The following is a 24,035-nucleotide window of genomic DNA, read 5'->3' as shown; positions in this document are numbered from 1 at the left end:
CACATCAATGGGGAAGATTCAAACAAACAATACTAAGTAAATATATACTTAAATTATATTGTGTAGATAGTGTTTATAAAAGGATGATACTAACATGTTCAGTAATTAAAATTTCCTGAAAATTAAACCATTTAAGAAAATTAGTGTGTTTATTATAAGCAAAGATGTTTGGCGTCTAGCAATAAAATCCAGGACACGCATTTTGTCCTATTTGGGATTCGTCAGTTGGATGCATCCCAAAGTTGATATCTACTCCCGGAATCGAACCCAGTACCATTTGCTTCAAACTCAGGATTCACATATGCCAATGCGAGACTTATCAGTGGAAGGTTTAACCAACAATGCCAAATGAATTTAGTGTGTTTATGTTTTTTTTTTATGTATATACCTTTCTTCATTCGTTTCATTACAATTAAATTAATAGAATTTGTGTTGTTCATAGTAGTAGTACTTCACTAAGTTCTATCATGCCGTTTTTCACTAATCCTTTTCTAATTGCTTCGAATATGCAATAGTGGGTACTCTTTAAGCGAATTGATGGAATGATTTGGATCAGAACACAAGCAAACTAAAAGTTGAATGTAATTCACTTAGTATTGCTTGTTTGAATCTTCCCATTAATACTTCAGACTGACCAGTTGCAGTCCTAAACATCAATGGGTAGATTCAAACAAACAATACTAAGTGAATTCAAACTTCACCCCATTGCACAAGCAAGTGGCTATCAGGACTCAGTAGCTGAATGGATAATGCGATGGCGTTTGAAGTGAGGGTACTGGGTTCGAGTCCCGGAGTGAACATCAACTCAGATGCAGATGCATCCAGTTGACGAGTCCCGAATAGGATGAAACGCGCGTCAAATTGTATTCCACTGCTAACCACTATCCATCTTTGCTTGAATGTTATTGTTTTGAAAGCCTGAATTATAAATTTGAACAATAAACTAAATATTATACAATTTGACTGATTTGTTTAAAATTCTCACTTCTTAATCAATTAATTACGTTCTAATCAGTTAAGGATAGAAGTGAATAAATCCTTTACAATAAAAGGTTGTATTGTGATGCATGTTACTGATGTCTACAGATATAAGTAGTATGTATCATCAATCGAAAGTGAAATGCTTGGAGGTAGAAGGTTAAGAAGTTCGAAGAAAAGAGAACGAGAACAGAGAATGACTGTTGTGGAGGTGAAGGTGTTACGTCTGGCCGATTGTGAACGCTATATTCGCTTCCCTAAGCTAGTTCCGTACCCCCGAGCTAGAACTATACACCCACTTGAAGACCAGAGAAAAGGCACAAATTGTGAGGTAAGCACTTTACTACAGGGTTCCTTTATGTACAGAAAATACAGGGATTTTATAGTAATTTAAGAGACCTTGAGTTTTACCGAAAGTTCTAGAATACTGCTAAACATAGTAGCAGTGTGTTAATCAGCCAATCAGGATCTCGTTATTTTAGTAACATAACTTCACACAACTTCTAATTAATCGCTGATTGGTTGGGGCTCTTTATGAGCCTCTGGAGGCTCTGTTAGAGTTCTCCGGAAGCCGACTCAACAGAAGGAACAATGAATTCTGTGATGATTGATTGACATGTTCCAAATGAAACATTTACTATATGGTTCTCAGATTTTTTACAGAGATTCTTTAACTTTGTATTGGAATACATTCGATTGTTTCCACTTGTATTCTCGTTCACTACAGTATAAAGATTGACAATACATTAATCAGGATATACATAAAACATCCGAAAATGGGTTGTTTGTTAACGTACTGATCTGCATAGTATATGGATCCATATGGATCCATAATATCTATAACTGTGAATATGTTGTAATCAAGAGTTTTGATATCCTTCTTTAAAAAGAGTTCTGAGTTTGTCAGTTGTGATTCAGTGTTCAACTTAATGTAGTTCATACATGACGTTAAATGAATGGAAAGTGTTATAACTTGTGGCTTTATGCCCTTTTCAATATAGAAGGTAATGTCACTCCCAATTAGAGAACATTGAATTATCGATTGGATCAATGATACGTAAACCCATACGAGCAGTGTAGAATCCTTTTTCGGTCCTTGCTTCCTGCCAAGCCCTACCTGTTAAGATCTGAACACCAACATAAGCCTCCACGATACAAATCATGTATTTCAAATACACTTGGTCTATATACAAAACAAACAGACCATATCGTACCGTAAGATAGAAAAAAACACATTTGTACAAGATCCAGCTAAAAGTGACTGTGAATAAAGGAGATAGTAATTGATAGACTGGGCATAACTCAAGAACGGCAAGTCGTATGATAATAGTCTATAGGTCGGAATAAAGCTTATGATAAGAGGAACATCATTATGAATAGTTTAGTTACTTAACAATTACACAATATAAATATATGTGTAGTATTGCATCATAAATAAGTCCCATCAGTTACCATTCATAATTCTCATCTGGATATAACAGGAAACATTAGGAACATTTTCAGATTGATTGACCTACCCACTATTGAGAATAAGCGTAGTTAAGTTTCTTAATTACTTTAGTCAATAGATTGAATATGATCTCGAATTCCATTTTCAAAATATTCTAATATATTGGATGATAAGTATCCATAAAGTAGTAGTAGCATATAAATATGTCACAGTCTGCGATTAGTTCACATCCTGCTTAGACAGTAAAAGCATAAAGCATTAGGGACTTCACAGATCGAACACTTTTATCACCTGTTTCAATCGTCTTATATTATGTCCTGAAAATACTTTTGGTACATTGGATTATTGCATCATGTCCTACGTCCTCTTTATTACCGAAACGTAATTACTACTTTGATATGGTAGTCAAGCTTGGACATATTAATGACCCAATTGGGGTATATTGGTTGGAAATTTTTTAGGTCCTAAAATACCATTCAGTTCAGTTAGATTGAACGCCGCAACTTAAAGCAAGACGCTGGAGTCATACTACTGACCGTACAAAAGATATAAAGGAGGTAACGTTTTCTTGAGACAACTAACATCTACAAACTTCCTAATGGATTTATCAAATGTTAGCCCCAAAAATAGCACATCTCAACTTTCTCCATGGACTGCCATCTTGATAGTACGACTTTTAAGGTATGTAGCTAAGACATCAAGAACTACTGGTAAAAAGTGTGTGCTTAAGTGTCTTCAAGCAGTTATACCTTAGAGTTTTCAGTAATGCTCTCTGATCGTTGGATCTACTAATGTTCCAGTTCCCTTTTCACATACCATAAAGATAACTATTCTTCCAACATGTAGATAACCAAGAAGTGATAACAGCCTACACACCCTTTAAAGCTCTTAAGATTCCTTTGTTCATGATTATCGTAACTAATAATACATCTAGGTTAATTGCATTGAAATAGTAATAATAATCAATAGCGAACTGGTTAAATGACCATTTTGAACAAGATTAATAAACAACTTTATATGGGAATTTTATGTTTTTGTTTTAATCATTATCAGTGATGAATATATGGTAATGTCTTCAAGCTAGTTTTAAACAGGTATCATTTATTCTTTTGGAGATATGGATCAGAACTGATAACCTATTCAATTATAAATGGTGGTGAATTCAGATGATGAACCCATAATAAGTCGAAATATACATTGCGGACTATACTGTTTCCCTAAATGCATTAATTCTATAAAACGTCTTTATGTTAATTCGTCAGTTATCATACAGTTATCAATGTAATGGAACATTTTCTTTACTTTCGATGAAACTGAATTCTGATTATTAAGCTAATGAACTCAAAATCTTACAAAACTCTAATCAACTCCCAACAATGTATATGGTTAACAATGATGTTCACTTATCTAATTCATGTCATACAAGACAACTCACCAACTCATTCGAGGTAGAGACCGGTGTTAGACAATGTTACTTACTCTCACCCTTTCTCTTTCTTCTGGTGATCGACTAGATCATGAAGATGTCAACATCTGGAGGGAAGCACGGGATACAGTAGACAGTTAGGATGTAGCTGGACGATTTAGACTTTGCAGATGATCTGGTTCCTCTATCACACACGCAACAACAAATTCAGGAGAAGACGATCAGTGTAGCAGCAGCCTCAAAAGCAGTAGGTCTCAATATAAACAAAAGGAAAAACAAGACATAAGAATGAAGAAAAATTGGATAGAACTAGAAAAGAAGGCCCAGGACAGAGTGGATTGGAGAATGCTGGTCGGTGGCCTATGTTCCATTGGGAATAAGAGGCGTAAGTAAGTATGTATCTGATTCATGAGTTATATCATTAAGTTTGATTGATTGACTAACGCAACTTAGTTTTAACAGTACCCGATAATTTAGTTAAATATAAGAAGTTTAAATCTTCGCGTGGATACCAGTTTCCTTGGATTTACAAATACAACCATATGATCCTTAATCCTTACACAAATGTAAAACAAAAATTTATTAAGTTTTTCAAAGTCACCTACAATAGTATATTCAATAGATTAAACATGAATATCAAGGTTTTCACCTTAAAATGTAGTGAACCGAGAATACTAATGATTACATTTTATTTTAGTATATCTTATGTTCTTCACAGAATTTGATCAGAACTAAAGACTGAACCATCGTGGCATTGATCATTATATAATGGTTAATGAATCGTTAATATCTTAGTCCCATAAGAACTTAATTAATGTTCGAATAGCGTTTCATAGATAAAAATCACACAAGGAGTACCAGTCCTTCAAAATTTGAAGATACAGCTTACTAATGACGAGTGTCAAACATTATGAAACCTTAATCAAGCAGAATTTCTTGTAGATTACCTTCCATTATCTAATATAAAAATACTAAATAACTTGTTAATATTATAATATCTTTGTTCTTGAGATGATGGAGAAGATTTGTAGCTTAGGTGGATGATTTTGATAGAGTTTTGTTCTCTGAACTGGATGGTTTGGTCATGGAGCTTTCATCATCCTTCTGAACGACATATTCAGCATAAACTTCAGGTAGAAGTTGTTCTTTTCTAACTTTGATTTTGACGTATTTCTTTTATAATTGAGAAAATATTATTTTCCCAATCAATTTTTTTGTAGTTTAAATCATGAGTCAATTGAAGCTAGACCACCATGGAAAACCTGGAATCACTGGACGGCCGTTTTGTTCCATTGTGAGACTCCTCAGCAGTGCGCATCCACGATCCCGCACTCGCGAGATTCGAACCCAGGACCTACCAGTCTCGCGCACGAGCGCTTAACCGATAAACCACTGAGCTGGCCGGCATCCAACGATGTTAATGCCTAACTTCAATCAATCCACGAAGTTTGAGCAACCGTTCACCAATTGTCTTCAGTGAGTTGATATCTCTACAACAGACTTGGTAGAATTAGTCACTCTCGATTCATTTTGATCAGAACATACTTGCTAATTCTAATTTCATAGCTGAAATCATGGGTCAATTGAAGCTAGACCACCATGGAAATCTAGAAGCACTGCTTTGAGGCCGTTTCGTCCTATTATGGGACTCCTCAGCAGTGTGAATTTACGATCCCGCACTCACGAGAATCGAAACCAGGACCTACCAGTCTCGAGCCAGAGCCCCTAACCGATTCATTTTGACCATAACATACTTGCTAATTCTAATGTCACTATTTTTTTGTTTTGAATAACTTATCCATTCAATAAAATCGTTAATATAAACGATTGACTTCATTTTAGGTGGGAAAAACAAACAATCTTATTTACTTACAAATTAGATTTAACATATTAAGAATATAATGAAAATTGGTTAATATCAAGTTCATTTCTACCCCCTCCCCCTCAGAAACAAAAATTAAAAATAAACATTCTTATTCTGTCTCCACACACACAAAAATAAGAAAAAAAAAACGTTCCATATCAATAATTTGTGCGGTTTTTGTTTCTCCTTGTAAAAGTTTTTTTATATTTTAGTTAGGATTATAAATAAACACAACCAATCTGTAAATAGATATGAACCATTGACCTTGAAGCTCATACTTGATGTTGATTGGTTAGAATTTTGATTGGTTAATTTTATTGACCAATCAAAATCAAATAGAATGATAGTATTTGTACATGGCAACTAACTAAATGAGAGGCAGATTTTTATAGAAATGAAAAACTATTTTGGCGCTTAACAATTCACATTCATACAAGGATATTAAATCTTATTATTACTATACAAATTCATATAGAAATATGGATTGTATTCAGTAGATCAAAGAAAAAAACAAAACAAACGAAGATTCAAGTCAATAACAATCTATTCATACAACAATTCGTTGAAGTTAGAAGAAGTTGACATTTGCTGAAGTACTAGAAGAAAGAAAAACTCTTAAAAGAATAATGTCTATTAAAACAAGTCATCCACAAATTATTTTATATTGGATGGAACTGGTTAGTTTATAATCTATTGTTTTTTTTTGAGGGGGGGGAGGGGGAGGATTTTAAAAAATGCGGTATTTCAAGATTAGTTGAAACTGTCATTATTTTTAAATAGGAATCATATATCTGTAGAATTTCAGTGAATGAATTTGAAGTAAATCCAACGTTTCGTCTGGCAATCTGGTCCTTGAAAAAGCTTGGAGCACATTGCCAGACGAAACGTTGGATTTACTTCAAATTTATTCGCTGAGATTTTACAAATATATATTCTTCCTATTTAATGTCATACATCAACTCGGCACCCAAATACTGTGAAACTATTCTCCTTAATTTAGACGAAAGTTCTTATATGTCAGTACTTTTAGTTTTTGAATTTTTACTTTATGAATATACAAGTTCCTTCAAGAAACAAAGAATTAGAAATTCGACTGAAAATGAACATTTTATCTAATCATGTATGTCCACTCAAAACTTTATTATCAAGATAGAAAAGTTCCGTTCTAAGAAATGAGATAGATTGTTAATTTAAGAGTTCACTTTGATTCTTATTTATCTAATCATGTACATAATGATTGTAAGGAAGCTATAATTGTATGTTCCTACATCGTATATTGATAATTGACATTAGGATTGTTATATCTGGCCGATTGTGAACGCTATATTCGCTTCCCTAAGCTAGTCCCGTACCCCCGAGCTAGAACTATACACCCACTTGAAGACCAGAGAAAAGGCAAAAAGTGTGAGGGAAGCACTTTACTACAGGGTTCCTTTATGTACAGAAAATACAGGGATTTTATAGTAATTTAAGAGACCTTGAGTTTTACCGAAAGTTCTAGAATACCGCTAAACATAGTAGCAGTGTGTTAATCAGCCAATCAGGATCTCGTTATTTTAGTAACATAACTTCACACAACTTCTAATTAATCGCTGATTGGTTGGGGCTCTTTATGAGCCTCTGGAGGCTCTGTTAGAGTTCTCCGGAAGCCGACTCAACAAGGATTGTGAGTCTGGATAATGTAAACCTGTTATAAATTGTATCGGCAATTGTTATACCTTGTGGCCTGCATGCTTAGTTAATATATGACGTGATAATACCGCCAGTTAGAGAGCAGCGATTTATTGATCGGACAAATGACATACAAAACCTGTGCGAACAGTCTAGAGCACTTGTCGGTCCTGCTTTCTACCTAGCCCAGACAGTTAAGTCCAGAACACCAATAACAGATTCTATAATATGAATAATTTATTTTAAACATACTGGGTTTATACATGAACCAAACAGACCATATCGTATCATAAAATACAAGATAACATTTGTACAAGACTCAGCCCAAAGTGGCTATGAATGTGGGAGGCAGTAATCAATAGACTTGGGATAACTCAAGAATTGCTAATTGTGTAATAATAGTTCATAGGTCAAAATAAAGCTCATGATAAGGGGGACATGAATAGGAATAGTTAAGTTACCAATTATAAAAAAGGAAATATACATATCATATTGATCCATAAACAGTCCTCAAAACTTACCATTTATAATTCTCTTTGCGATCTAACAAAACCCAATCGAGTTTTATCAGAAGAGGGTTTTGTAGAGATTTATAGTGAGTTACTAGTTGAATTTATGAGTCAATTGAAACTAGACCACCATGGAAAGAGGTGTTTCCTAGAGTACTAGTGAGAAATCGTGATCTCTGGTATTTAACTTTTGTTAATAATAAATCATTGCCCTTTATACATAACTATTATTGGTTATGAAATATGATGACTCCCCCTTATGGAAATGGTCTGAATAATGATGTTTTTCGGTCGCATAATAATACGTAAGGTACATTTAATTAGTAAAGGTATAATAAATAAGTTTTAAAATCTTAATAGATCATTGTAGAACATTCATAAATATCTTGTATAAATTCACTTAGTATTGTTTGTTTGAATCTTCCCATTGATGTGTAGGACTGCAATTAATCAGTCTCTTATTGGGTATATGGGCATACTGTGCGTATTGCCTTGATATAGCCTTAATTCACAAGCATTGTAAGCTGTAAGATGGATAGTGGCTAGTAGTGGAATTCAGAGTGAACATCAACTCTGAGATGCAGATACATCCACCTGACGAGTCCCAAATAGGACGAAACGCGCTTCAGACTGGATTCCACTGCTAGCTACTATCCATGTTTGCTTACAATATCTTATATAGTTTTATATATTTAGACCTTCAATCAACCTGTCAAGTATTAGTCATGGTAATAGAAAATGTCTAAGTGATCATATTTATCAGTTGATTTCATTTATTTTATATAACTTATATCCTAGTTTACATAAAACAGATTATTAGGCGATCAGATCGATCTCACAAAGGGTTCAAGCGAATCGACTTTCATCTGGCATTTAAACATAGGTAACAATCTTAAAGGTTTATATATACTGTAAATGTATATAGACGTAGTGAAATTATTCAGTTAAAACTTTACTTGGATAATTCTCTGTGTAAATTAAACGCTAATGCTCTGAAATACCGTGGTACGGCCGAGGGTGGCGAGAGTCAGCTTTCACTCTCGAAATGCTTTCATATAGCCACGAGCATACAGCCATTGCCACAGAAGTCTTACTCACTGACTTCTCGCGGTATTACTATTGTTTACGAAATTGAGAAGACGAAAAGCGAATGTCCGATTCTCTAACAAGGTTGGTGGATATGGAGGATCCATCTAGAGGTATTAGAAAACCATCATTCCCAACCACCGGTAGACATCGTCTTCAGGATCCTGAAAAACAAATGGTGTATGAATGAGACATATAGGAGTGCATCTCTTTATGTTACTCCATTGCTTTATGGATCAGACCTGTAAGTCAAAAGATTGGGGAGTGACCCCCTAAGAAAACTACATGCTTCGGTTTGGGTACCCGGTCACTAGCCCACATACAAATCAAGTGACATGCATATCTTCTAAGGCCATTTGTGGAAACGCTAATAAACGACCTATGTACTTTTCGTTAGAAACACAGATGACTGTTATACATATATATTTAGTTAAACTGGTCAGTCATGATAACTTATCCGTTGTACAGAGGTACAGTGGTTTATAAAACAAAGAGTTCCATAAATTCTCGTTCAGACTAACTGTTTAGGTGATATTTAAGTAAATCAAAAACCTTTTGCTGGCAGACATTCTATTGCTGACTAGTGTTACGTACTACATATGTCGACATAAGTAGCACACATAACAATTATCCCCCCTTTTAATAAGCTATTCTGATAGTCTTTCCGATCGCCATGCTACTGTCTTCTTTGTTGTTGTATATAACTTACAATCATCATTCTCTTCAAACCCTTTTCTGTAGTTGACTAACATTTACACACTTCTATTCATCTTCTTTCTAGATCTCCCTATGACAATATACGATTCTCTCTACTTTGGGATTCACTTCCTTGACCTTGTTCATGTTTCATAATTCAAATTGTTTTCTTTCTTTCTTTTTTGTTCAATAAACCAAAACTCTTTTTGTTTTTTGAAATTTTAAATGTTGCGCGCGCGCTTTTTTTGGTTGTTCAATGATTCAAGAGGTATATCAGTTGCTTATCAAACATGGAATGAACTGTCAATCATTCAATATTTCAATAGATTTAAAAACGAACACTATGAGTTTACTTATTCTCTTGTTTTGTTTTGTTTATATAAAACGTTGGTCAGATTAAATCAAAAGGGTATTTATAATATAGAATGAAATAGTAAATGGGTGTACCCATTGATCTACCTTCATATTGTATTCTATCCAAATAATACTAAACTTGTTTGTATTAAGAGTATCGAAAGAAAAATGGAAAGAAAAAGGAAATAAAGTAGATTTTATTTTGGAGAAAGTAATGAATGTGAACAAGTATATGACTCTCTTGGTTTCTCATATATTATACAAACATTCCATTCTGTAGTTGTTAGAATGAAGGGGGCATCAGCCTTGTAACTTTCGAAGGAACTCAATTTTTATCATATGATGTTATAACTCTTCTAAATGGAAATCTTCTAACTCTCAGAGGAGATCAGAAGGGGTTTTGTGGAGATTTCAGTATTTTTCATAGTTGAAATCATGAGTCAATTGAAGCTAGACCACAATGGAAAACCTAGAAGCACTGGATGGCCGTTTCTTCCTATTGTGCGACTCCTCAGTGTCAGTGAGCATCCAAGATCCCAGAGGACAGTTTAAATGGTTTGAATTATTGTATTTGGTTAGTGTTTTTTTTTAACGAGTTAGTTTTTTGCGGGATGGGGTTGCTAACTCCATGCTCAAACCTCCTCCGGGTTTGGGACTGGTAGTAGCCTCAGAAGTGCTCCAGGCGGAGTTACACTTAAGTTGGAAAGAAAACTGGATTATTTATTCGCTGTAAAATATGAAGGTTCAGGATTCAACCTAAAGATATGGACTCGATGTTCTACTTAAATCCGTCCAAGTGATCTTTGAAACACTTCTTTAATGCTAACTTTTACTTAAAAATGGATCAAAATATTCACATATATAATTATTGGATCATTGTCTTATGTTTCAATTTCGTCAATCTTTTGGAAAGTTTTCCAACAATGATCATGTTGGTAATAATCAGTCTTATGTAGGGCTATTTACTAGTCTTAAAAGAATATAGAGAAAATGACTTTCATTCAGTTGGGTGACACTTTGTAGGAAACATTTTTTTATTATTTTGTTGATAGAATAGCGTAAAAAAATCTATTTACTTACGCCTGTTACCTCTTGTGGAGAAGCATAGGCCGCCCGCCAGCACTCTCCATCGAACCCTGTCCGCCGTCGTTCCTAGTTCTCCTGTGTATTTCTGCTTGTAAGTTTCAATGCCCTTCTTCACTTGCTTGTTTGCTTCTGCGTACTCTGCTTGTGACTTGACTTTTTCTGTTCTGGTTTGACTGTTGTTAATTGTTGTCTTCTTGTTCTTCCTTTCTTCAAATATGATCTATCTGGTTCTCTGCAATGTAGTCCAGTGAGATCCATATAGCTTTGTGTATGCGTTTGTGTGGGAATATTGTGCTGCCTATAACCAATTTGTAGAATGCACATGGATTTTCAAATCACTTCCAATTTCCATTTCTCTCTCCCAGTCCATGTCATCCAAGTATATCTTCATATCCTATGTTGTCCGCTCCAACTTTAGCATTTCGATCTCCCATCAGGAGGTCAGGTCCTTCCTTGAGCACTTAGTTATGGTTGATTGCAGCCTCGAGTAGAACTGATCTTTATCGTCGTCGTTGTTATCAGTGGTGCGCGCATAACATTGATTGTGATCCCCTCTTTCTTTGTTTTGAATGATGACTTGATTATCGTTGATCCATGAGATTCCCATCCTACAAGTGCATTTCATGCTTCTCTGAACAGCATCAGAGCAACTCCCTGAGTGTGTGGAACACTTTTCTCTTCGTGACCAGAGTACAGCGGCATGTCTCCCGTACCTAGCTTTTGTTGTCCAGCCTGTGTCCAATGGGTTTCTCTGACTCCGAGTACTGCCAATTTGTATCTCCTCATTTCCACTGCTATTTGATTGATTTTCTCGGTCTCCTATATTGTCCGGACGTTCCATGTACCTATAAAAAGTATTGCTCTGGTTGTTAGAAGGAGCATCGACCTCGTGACTTCCGAAAAATCTCGTGATTTCATCCTGAGGCGTCATAATTCTTCCTTCAACTCCCAGAACAGGGTTTAAATAATTTAATTTGTTTGATTTGGTTGGCGTTCTTTTAGCAATATTTTTTTCTACGGGATGAGATCGATAACCCCATGCCTAACCCTTCTCATTTACCCGAGCTTGGGACCCTCAGTAACTCTGAAAGAGCTACAGGCAGAGTTGTAAAAAGTGTATAAATCATTTAAAAACGATGTAAATTCCTTCTTCTTTTTTTCGTTATTTTAATTTGCCGCAAATTTTTGAATTTAAATTATCTTCATGTTCATTGGCTTGTGAATAGGTTAAACGGTTTATGTAAATATGATCAGCCTTTGAATGAAGAAACAAAAGTTATTCAGGTCAATTATTGATTGATTGATTGATTGATCGATAAAATAATGGGCAAATAGTTATAGGTGCACAATGATTGTGTTACCTAAATTAATATTAATTAGAAGGTTCATCTTTTTGGGTATTGGAGTGGAGGTTGTAGTAATTGAATCGTTGAATTCATGAGTCAATTCAAAGTAGACCATCATAAAAAATCTGGAAGACTGTTTCGTCCTAGTATGGGATTCCTCAATAGTGCATATTCGCCATCCCACTCGCGGGACTCAAACTGAGGACTTATCCGGTCTCTCATGCGAATGATTGACCTGTAGACGACGGAGTTGATATCTACTAGTGTTAATGTCTAATTTTAACTAATCCACGAAACTGCAGCATCGTCCACCATTGCCTTTAGTGACTTACTATATTACAAGAGACACGGTTGTACTCCACTGATCACTACTTCTTACTAGAACTCCAGGAAATACCTCTTGAAAGTCAGTCACTAATGAGCACACAATGATTACTATCAGGAGTGAGTTTTGTATAGAGTTCATTATTCCCATACTAGAACGAAACAGCTGTACAATGCTTCAAGGTTTTTCATAATGGTCTAGTTTGAATTGACTGATAAATTCAATTATAAAACAGTAATTAATTGTTTAATCTTAATTATAGTTTTCAGTTAGCAATTTACATTGTAATTGAATTCATAGATAACGAAATTACAAACTTACATATACAAATCATATTCTATGTGAATAGTCGTAGTAATTGTCATGATGTATTATATTATGATAAAGTTACCTATTATACTTACTTACTTACGCCTGTTACCCCACGTGGAGGAGCATAGGTCGCACATCAGCATTCTCCATCCAATCCTGTCCTGGGCAGTCCTTTTCAGTTCTTTTCAGTTAACATTCACCCTTTTCATATCTGTTTCAATCTCCCGGTGTAATGTGTTCTTTGGCCTTCCTCTTTTCCGCTTCCCTTCACCATTCCAAGTTAGGGATTGCCTCGTGATGTAGTTTAGTGATTTCCTCAATGTATGTCCGATTCACTTCCAACGTATTTTCCTAATTTTCTCTTCAGCTGGAAGCTGGTTTGTCCTCTCCCATAAAACGCTGTTGTTGATAGTATCCGGCCAGAGAATGTTGAGTATTTTACGTACTTGTACCTTCTTGACGATGGATGAAGTACTTCTCCACGTTTGAGCTCCGTACAAAAGGATTGTCTTGACGTTCGTATTGAAGATTCTCTCTTTGATATTGATTAACAGATAATTGTTTTGAGTTCTAGATGCACTTCAGTTGTAAATATTCTGCTCTTGCTTTGCCGATCTGCGTCTTAACATCTGCATCAGATCCACCGTGTTCATCGATGATCTTGCCCAAATATGTAAAGGATTTCACTTCCTCCAGAGCTTATCCGTCAAGTGTAATTTGATTGGTGCATGTCGTATTGTATCGGGGAATCTTGCTTTTCCCTTTATGTATATGGAGACCTACTGCTGCTGAGGCTGCTGTGACACTGGTCGGTTTCTCCTGCATTTGTTGTTGTGTGTGTGATAGAAGAACCAGATAATCTGAGAAGTCTAGGTCGTCCAGCTGCATCCTAGCTGACCATTGTATCCCGTGCTTCGCTCCAGATGTTGATGTCTTTATAATCCAGTCGACCACCAGAAGAAAGAGAAAGAGTGAGAGTAAAACAATCTAGCCTGACACTAGTCTTTACTTCAGACGAGTCAGTGAGCTGTCCTCCATGCACGATTTTGCAGTTTAATCCATCATAGAAATTCTGTATGATATTGACTATCTTCTCAGGCACTCCGTAATGTCGAAGAAGCTTCTATATTATTGTCCTGTTCACTCTATCAAATGCTTTCTCGTAGTCAATGAAGTTGATGAAGAGTGATGAATTCCATTCAATTGATTGTGTCTAAGAATATAACACCTCAAACATTTAATAACTATACAATAGAATAATTAACAATAAACCTTTCAGAAGTTACAACAATCTCGTTTGTTACTCTTTTATAACACATTACATTTTATACAACTTCATAAAATGCTATTTGTTAGCCAGTAAATGCTCATGATGTAATTATCGTATCATACCCAACTAAATATTTCATATCCAATACATAATTTGATTTGTATATGACTGTTATTATAAATGAATACAAACATCATACTTTTGTAATCCACCTGGAGCCCCTCTGAGATTGCTGTTGGTCCCAAGCCCAAATAAAGTAGAAAGGTTGGGTATAGGGTTAGCCACCCCATTCTGTAGAAAACTAACTCACTTGAGAAACGCCAAACAGAAAAGAAAGTAAGTAAAGTAAGTACATCAGCAAGTGGCTATCAGGACTCAGTTGCCGAGTGGATAACGCGATAGCTCTTGAAGTGAACTATACTGGGTTCAAGTACCAGAGTGAACATAAACTTTGTGATGCAGGTACATCCAGCTGACAAGTCCCAATTAGGACGAAACGCGCGTCAAACTGGATTCCACTGCTAACCACTATCCAACTTTGCTTATAAGTACATCACAGTTTTATAACTGCTTCTTTTTCTCTCTTTTTAACTTTTCAAATGATCTTTTCAACTATATTTCTTTCATTTTAGATTCTTGGTATAATCTGCATTGCATTAGCTGGTAAAGGTTATAATGAATTAGGATTACAATATTTAATTGGAATTGGAACATTTTCATCCATTGGTAATATTGTATTTTTATTATTGTATGGGTTTGCTACAACAAGACCATTAGATGGTTGGTCTATAATTAAACTAATTGTAAGTTCATTTCTTTCAAATGATAAATTCACTTGATATCTTCCTATTGATGTTTACTGCTGCGGTTGATTAATCTCCTGTGCATAATGCCTGGATATTGCCTTAATTCACAAGCATTATAGGCAAAGATGGATAATGACTAGCAGTGGAATCCAGGATGTGCGTCTCATCCTATTTAGGACTCGTCAACTGAATGTATCTGCATCTCAGAGTTGATTTTCACTCTGAGACTTGAACCCAGTACCGTTAAGTTGAAGCGTCATCACGTTATCCACTTAGCTACTGAGTTCTTATAACCACTTGCTTGTGTAATGTGGTGAAGTTTACATTTGCTTGGTATTGTTTTACTTGAATCTTCCTATTGATGTTTACGAGTGCAATTGATTAGTCTCTTATTGGCATATGTGCATCCAGTGTGGATTGTCTCGATTTCTCCTTAATTCACAAACATTATAAGCGAAGATTGATAGTGGCTAATAGTGTAATCCAGAACGCACGTTTCGTCCTACTTCAAATGTCCTTTTAAAAAAAACATTCGACAGATATTTATTTTATAAAACTGGCATATTCTAATTCTCATCGAAGTGATTCTTGGTATGATTAAATAGATTAGGATCAATATAAAGAAACACATATATTTGTTATCATTTCTCACAATGACAGTATGGTGTGTGCTACTGATATCGACAGGTATTAGTAGTATATATCATCAATCGAAAGTGAAATGCCTGGAGATAGAAGCTTAAGAAGATCGAAGAAAAGAGAATGACAACAGGGAATGATTGTTGTAGAAATGAGGGAACAATGAAGTCCGAGAAAATTGATTGACATTTTGTAAATGAACTATTTACTGTATGAATTCACTTAGTATTGTTTCGTTTGAATCTTCCCATTGATGTTTTAGGACTGCAACTGGTCAATCAAACAAAACAATACTAAGTGAATTTAAACTTCACCCCATTGCACAAGCAAGTGGCTATCAGGACTCAGTAGCTAAGTGGATAACGCGATTGCGTTTGAAGCGAAAAGTACTGAGTTCGAGTCCCAGAGTGAACATGTGCTCTGAGATGCAGTTACATCCAGCTGACGAGTCCCAAATAGGACGAAATGCACGTCCTGGATTCCACTGCTAGCAATCATCCATCTTTATTTACTGTATGGTTCTCTATAATTCTCTGTTCAAATATATTCGATTGTCTACCACTTATGATCTCGTTCACTACATTATCATTAGTATTATATAAAAATTACTAATATACAGAAATACTGGAAGATAAATTTAAGGCCTTGGTTACACACACTTATCATTCGACCAAGAAACAACACACTCGATATTACATTTATAACCAGTTTAATGGTGTAGCGAATGCTTTATTCTGATTGGTCCAATGTCAAAATAAAATTATCCAATCAGATAACACAAATTTTTTACCCCCCATTTAACCAACAATCTAAAATGTTGATTTATAAATTAACAAATGTTTATTAATTTAATAATTAAATTTATGAATCCATTCAAGTTAGACTATCATGGAAAACATAGAAGGAATGGATAGCCGTTTACGTCCTAGTATAAGACTCCTTAGCAGTGCATATTCACAATTCCGCTAGCAGGAACCCAAGACTTCTCGGTTCTTTTATTAGCTTCCTTTACAAATTTAAGCAAATAAACAATTCACTTAGTATTGTTTATTTGAATCTTCCCATTGATGTTTAGAACTGCAACTGGTCAGTCTCTTATTGGCATATGTGTATATTGTGCGTATTGCCTCCACTGCTAGCCACTATCCATCTTTGCTTACAATGCTTGGGAATTTAGCCTATATCGATGCAGTGCACACAGTATGCACATATGCCAATTAAAGACTGACCAGTTGCAGTTCTAAACATCAATGGGAAAATTCAAACAAACAATACTAAGTGAATTTAAACTTCACCCCTATGTACAAGTAAGTGGCTATCAGGACTCAGTGGCTGAGTAGATAACGCGATGGCGTTTGAAGCGAAAGGTACTAGGTTCGAGTCCTAGTGTGAACATCAACTCTGAGATGTAGGTACATCCAGTTGACGAGTCCCAAATAGGACGAAACGTGCGTCAAACTGGATTCCACTACTAACCACTTTTTTTTTTCACTTACAAATAAAGAATTCATTTTATACATTTCTTTTTTGTTTACTCTATTGTATAAATTCATAAATGCATTCAAAAAATGAACAATATTTGAACGAACAATTGTTTCTTCAATACCGTCATCATCAGCCTCTACAGTTATAAGTTCATATTGATTGTGATCTCTTTTAAAAAGGCCAAATTGAGGCACGTATTAATGTATTTGACAATGTTATATGTTAAAAAAGTTGTGAAACGTTTACATCTTCTATTACGACAGAGATACTTCAAAATTATGTTATTTGCCAAATTAGAAAGGTCATTGAATAAAGGTCAGAAGTGATTACGGAGTAAAGTGTTCAGTCATATGCAGTATAATAAGTAATATAACAAAAATGTAAATGCGAAAAAATATTATAATTATAGACTTATAACTAAAGCTTGACGAAGTGAAACGTCCTTTCAAAAGATCTTTTTAGTCGATGTGTTAGAATATCACCCAGTATGTCACCTTTAAAGTCCAGTCTCAGATACAGGGTATTTTTTAATCATCTGTGGCTGAGACATTTAAGAAAATTTAATTTATATTGAAAAGGTGTGAAGCTTTGAAAATGGGTATACTGACAAGTCGATTGAAAAGATCTGATGAAAGGATGTTTCACACCGATAAGCTACATATAATTTTTTCAACTAAACCAGTACTCACACAACTAATCAAGGATAGGTTACCGAAGATGGGCTCTTTCATGTGTGTATATTAATTCAACTGCTACTGTGGAGCTAGTTACATTGTTCGTACTCAGAAGGCTTTATCCTTGCGTATTCGTGTACATGTACCAGCATGTTTGGGAAAAGGATTTACTAAATCGATTAACAGCACCATCCTTTCTCACTTGGTAGATAATGAACATCTTATCAAAATAGAGAAAACTTTCTCTGTTTTATATCAAGTTCTGAAAAATCTACCTGAAGGAGCTAGATTACGGCTACTCTAAATAGTCGAAGTCATCTGGATCAACTCCAGAAAACCAAACTTATGTATCCAGAAAAAAAGGTATATCCAACCTCTATGTTTACCTTGGCCTACGACTGGATCACCGGATACCTTAACTGAATATTATAAACCTCTCACCCTCCCTTTTTTGATTACCTCTATCTTAATCTTCACATCCATCATTCCTAATTCGTTTATCGTAATTACCTTGATAACGCCCGTTTTGTTACGTATTATATTCAGACAATACTAATACTATTTATCATTATTACCTCAATTGACAAGATGAAATTCTCCTGCTATGAATTCTATCCACACGATCCGACGATTGATTCATACACCATTTGTTCCCTCAGGATACTGGAGCTCATGTGCACCACTGGTTTGGAATGAGGGTTTTCCGACTCCTCGAGATGGACTCTCCATATCCACCAATCCGGTTAAAGCACCGAACATTCGCTTTTCATCCTCTCAACTTCGTAAACAACACCGGTGCAACTAGAAGGCATTGAGTACGACTTCCCTGATAGTGGTTGTTTGCACGTGGCCATGTGATAGCATTTCGAGAGGGAGAGCTGACTCTCTCTTCACCCTCGTCTTTACCAGGGCATTGGGAGGCATTGATATAATGACTGCAAGCTTATTATTCATGTAAGCTAGTTTAATGTGAATTCATTCACTGTAACATATCTTGGGATTGAAATGAATTTTAATCTATAGGTTAAATGTTTAAGGATGCTTTTGTGTAAAGATCATTAAATCATTAGGGTAGAAATAGTTGAATAGCTACAATAATTTACTTCATATCTGCTAGATCTGTTCTATCATAGTTTAAAATGTTCAATATGACCTAGTTTTCAACCATCAGTGTTTTGATAGGACATTTCCAGGTCTAGGACAGCATCAATCAAATGAAATACTTTGTCTGGGATAGGGATCTTCTTTACAATAAATAACGACATTCTAAAGTCCGAAATCTACAGGATTAAAATTATCGTATAGATGGTTCTTCTGTTGCTCGTTGATGGTGGTTCGTACATGATATAGAGTTATAAAGTGATGTATTCGGACGGATTGATCCAGATCTTTGAGACGAAGTGTGAGAACAGTTTGAACTGTCATATGTGATACATTTGATCCTAAATAATTGGATCGCAGTATTTTCGACTACTAGTTGAATAGGTGATAGATATAACTGATAGCTTCGTTCGCATTATCTTCTTATACACTTGTTAAGTCAAATAGAAACAATGTAGAATATGGTAAATGTTATGAATTTATAAAAAGAAATAGAACGTGTATGCTAATTCGTTATTGATTTCTATGTCCGGCTATTTATCACGTGAATTATCCACCAATCGAAATACGACTTGTCTAATCTTAACACTGTACCGAATCAATGACGTTTGACCGGTATAAGCAGTCTAGCGTCCTTATCGGTCACTTGTCCGCCTAGCCCTTCCAATTGAGTCCAGAACAACAATTACAGCTTCTGGTAGGCGAATCATTTATTTCAAGCATGCTCGGTTTATATACCAGACAGACAGACAGACCGCATCGCACTATAAAATACAAAATAATATTTGTACAAGTTCAAGCCAAATGTGGCTGTGAACGTGGGATACAATAATCAATAAACTGAATATAATTTAGGAACAGTAAATCGTATAATAATAATCTAAAAGAACATTAGGGCAACGTTTTTGAAACACTGGTTGCAGTGTGCAAATAGCCGTGAACAAATACTTCTAGGTGTCAAAACCAAGACTTATTTCAAGTAATGGTCAATACATTTAAGAATTTGAATTTCTGTTATGTACATCATTTGAATAAATGATAGATAATAATGCCCCCAAATGCCCTGGTACGGCCGAGAGTGGGGAGAGTCCGCTCTCCCTCTCCAAATGCTCTCACATAGCCACGCCTATATAGCCTCTGACAGGGAAGTCATACTCACTGCCTTCTCACAGTGGCATTACTGTTGTTTACGAAATTGAAAGGACGAAAAGAGAATAACCGGCGCTTTAACCGTATCGGTGGACACGGAAAGTCCACCTAGGGGAGTTGGAAAACCCTGATTCCAAATCAATGGTGCACATGAGCTCCAGTATCCTGAGGTAACAAATGGTGTATGAACCAATCGGTGGTCACCGGCTACCATGGGACTGTATCTCCTCACGATGTTCCACTGCCTTGTGAATCAGATCTTTAGGTCAAAGGCTCCGGGTGTGGCTACCTGCTTCAGTTTGAGCACCTGGGCAGTATCACAGCTCTCACATAAATCAAATGAGATTTGTGTAGCGCATAAATATATGGTGCCCCTTCGTACCAATATTTATGTGTTTAAATAAATAAAATAATAATCCATAGGTCAAAATGAAGCTTATAATAAGATGAATAAAGATATACATATTCTAATCATTTAATTGTTAAACGATAAGAACATATATAGAATAATCGTCCATGAATAGGTCCCGGAAGCTACCTGTACTTATGTCTTCACTAGGATATAACAGTAAACGTATACATCAATCCCAGTTGCTACATTGTACATTAAATCGACCGTAAGTATCAATGAAAAACAAAAAGGTTAAAAATAGAGAACATGTTTGACATATAATGAACTAAACCATTTACTGATAGTATGTTTTCATATGATCCCCATTGACTTTTATCCCACCTAAATGTATACAAGTCAGTAAACGATATAATCGTTTCCTGTTGACTATCTCCAACCGTCATCTTATCTTAACATAGTACACATAATGTGGAATCACCTAGATTGGTGGCCACATTATAACATGATCGACAGGATTCGATCTGCACTAAGAAAGACCTGATATACATGACATTGATTATCACCCAGTGATCAATCAATTATACATACATTTTAGTCCTATATGAGATCAGTCGTGCCCCTGATAGATCACTGATAACATCTCTGCCTGTGAAGCTGGATGACACAGGATTGAATCCATCATGAAACATCAGTTCCCTCAAGATTTCAGATACACCTTGCTGACAAGTGCTAAGTAGCACAAAAACTAGGTCCAAAGTTTCCTATTAACTACTTCTAACCACCATCTTAGATACAATTCTGCCTTTAGCTCATTTCTATATTATAATAAAGTTGTTTTAATATATTCCTATTCTTAAATATGAATGTTTGTTTTCATTTAAATGACTGTAGAATAGAATAGTAAAGAAAATATTTATCTAAGTGGAAATTAGATACCTGTTTTTTTCTTTTTCTTATTTCATTTATCATAGTAACCAAATTTTTGTTTTTATAAGAAAAATAAAAGTTTACATCAGAAGGGGTTTGGAGGGGGTTTGGTATGTGTGTGGAGATTTTAGTAGTTAATTAGTTGAATTCATGAGTTTCATATTAGGATGAAATAGTGTCCCAATGCTTCAAGATTTTCTATAGTGATCTAGCTTTCATTGATTCATGTGCTCATTAATGACTGAATTCAAGAGGTATTTCTTGGAGTTCTAGTGTAAAGCAGTGACCAATGGAGTTCAACTATGTCTGTTGTAAGATAATAATTCACTGAAAACAATGGTTGATGATGGTGCAATTTGTTGGATTAGTTGAAGTTAGATACTAACACCATTGGATGACGGCTCAGAAGTCTAGAGCTTAGGCTTTCACGTGCACTACTGAGAAGTCCTATACTAGAACGAAACGGCCTTCTAGTACTTTCAAGTTTTCTATGATTATCTAGATTTAATTGACTGATGAATTCAACTATTAAATTACTACATTCTCCACAAAACTCTTTTCTCATATGTAAGATAAGTTCAATATACAGTATTCTGGATCTAATTCCAAGTTCATACTGTGATAACTGGGTTTTATACACAAAAATGTCAAATATTATGAATCTGTGAAAATGCGTCATATCTTGTGAACTTGTGCCCTTTTAATCTATAACTCGAAGATGCCACCAATTAGAGTACAGGGAATTATCGACTGGACTAATGACGCATAAAACTTGTACGAGCAGTCTTGAGTCCTTATCGGTCTTTCTTCCTGCCTTTATAATCTATAACGTGACGATGCCGCCAATAGAAGTACAGTGAATTATCGATCAGAACAAGCACGTATTAACCCGTACGAGCAGTCTAGAGTCTTTACCGGTCCTGATAACCTTGTTTGTTAGGTCAAGAACACCAATAAAAGCATCCATGACATAAATCGTATATTTCAGACATACTGGGTTTATATACTAAACAGACAGACCACAACGTACCATAAAATAGAAAATAACATTTGTACAAGATTTAGCTAAATGTGATTGTGAATGTGGGAGATAGTAATTGATAGACTGGACATAACTCAGGAATGGTAAATCGTACAGTAATAGTCTATGGATCAAAATAAAGCTTATAATAAGAGGGACACGAATATGAATAGGTTAGTTACTTAACAAGTATACAATAGGAAATATACGTATAGTATTACTCCACAAATAGATTCCGACAGTTACCATTTATTAATCTCTTCGGGATATAACAAAATGATTTATAAATCTGTTGACCTGAATGAATTACTTGCTTAGTTACTTACTTACGTCTGTCACCCCTCTTGGAAGAGCATAGGCTACTAAAAGGGATATATTTACTGTTTCAATGATTTCATGAGGCAAGAACTGAATTATATGGATTGAATGATAATAATTAATAATCAATGTTTTTTGGCAGTATTGATAGAATTCAACCGGTTTGAAATTTTACTTCTGGTAGTTAATTTCTATGATTCATCAATTAGATTCAATAATAATCAGTGACTGAACTTTACTAGAGTAGCCAGAGAATACATTAGATATAGAAGAAGATTCACCAACATTTGTAAAATTTTAATGAGAACTTTCCAGTTCTGTCATTATTAGCGTTATTAAGAAACTATATGTCAGCTTACCCCCCCCCCTCGAAATCATCTCACATGATCACACGTATACAGACACTACCACAGAAGACCTTCTGAATGCCTTCTCGTGGCACCTGTGTTGTTTATGAAACTGAGGGGAAGAAAAGCGAATGTCTGGCACCAAAAACTGATTGATAGACACGGAGGGTCCACCTAGAAGAATTGAAAAACCCTGATTCCAAACCAATGTTGAATATCAACTCCAAGATCCTGAGGGAACAAATGGCGTATGAAAAATTGTTGGTCATCGGCTACCATATGACTGCATCTCTTTACGTCTCTCCACTTCTTCGTGAATCAGATCTTTAGGTTGAAGGCTTGGGGAGTGACCCCCTAAGAAAACCACCAGCTTCGGTCTGAGCACCTGGGTAGTATCACAGCTTACATACAAATCAAGTGACTTGTGGGGTGAATATGTATTGGGTGCCCATTTGTACCATTATTTATCTGTTTTAATAAATAATAATAATATAATAATCATAATACATGTATTAAAGATTATCCTCCGGAAGATTAGATCAGATTATTTACAGAGGTTTGTTCCAAATTATTCATTGTTGAACTTAACACAAACAACTACACTTAAGCAAAAATATCACAGTTCTTGGGATAGTTTTCTAACTGGCTATTTGAATGAAGGTATCGCTTCTCTTACATATATATGTCGGTTATACTGTGCCTATAGGTCATACTACTTATATTTGACAATTAGAAGTTATTGTAATTCCCACAATGTAAATCAAGAACATGAAAGACTGGTTCAATGAAGATTTATTAACACACTTAAAACATTATTTTCATAGTTGAAATCATGAGTCAATT

At 35.2% G+C, this 24,035-nt stretch overlaps 1 protein-coding gene across 1 annotated transcript in view; it reads left to right on the top strand.

The window, feature by feature from the left end:
• Positions 1 to 24,035, top strand: part of Smp_081720 (hypothetical protein) — a gene marked incomplete at both ends in the record, with an annotated part of 49,763 nt that overhangs the window by 17,543 nt on the left and 8,185 nt on the right. Inside the window, one exon of the mRNA XM_018790492.1 lies at positions 15,006 to 15,176. Within this exon, the coding sequence (XP_018646223.1) occupies positions 15,006 to 15,176 (171 nt within the window). The remainder of the gene's footprint in view (positions 1 to 15,005; positions 15,177 to 24,035) is intronic.

The sequence above is a fragment of the Schistosoma mansoni genome, assembly GCF_000237925.1.
Source record: "Schistosoma mansoni, WGS project CABG00000000 data, supercontig 0080, strain Puerto Rico, whole genome shotgun sequence".
Taxonomy (NCBI): Eukaryota; Metazoa; Platyhelminthes; class Trematoda; order Strigeidida; family Schistosomatidae; genus Schistosoma; species Schistosoma mansoni.
This window is presented reverse-complemented; position numbering and strand designations above follow the sequence as displayed.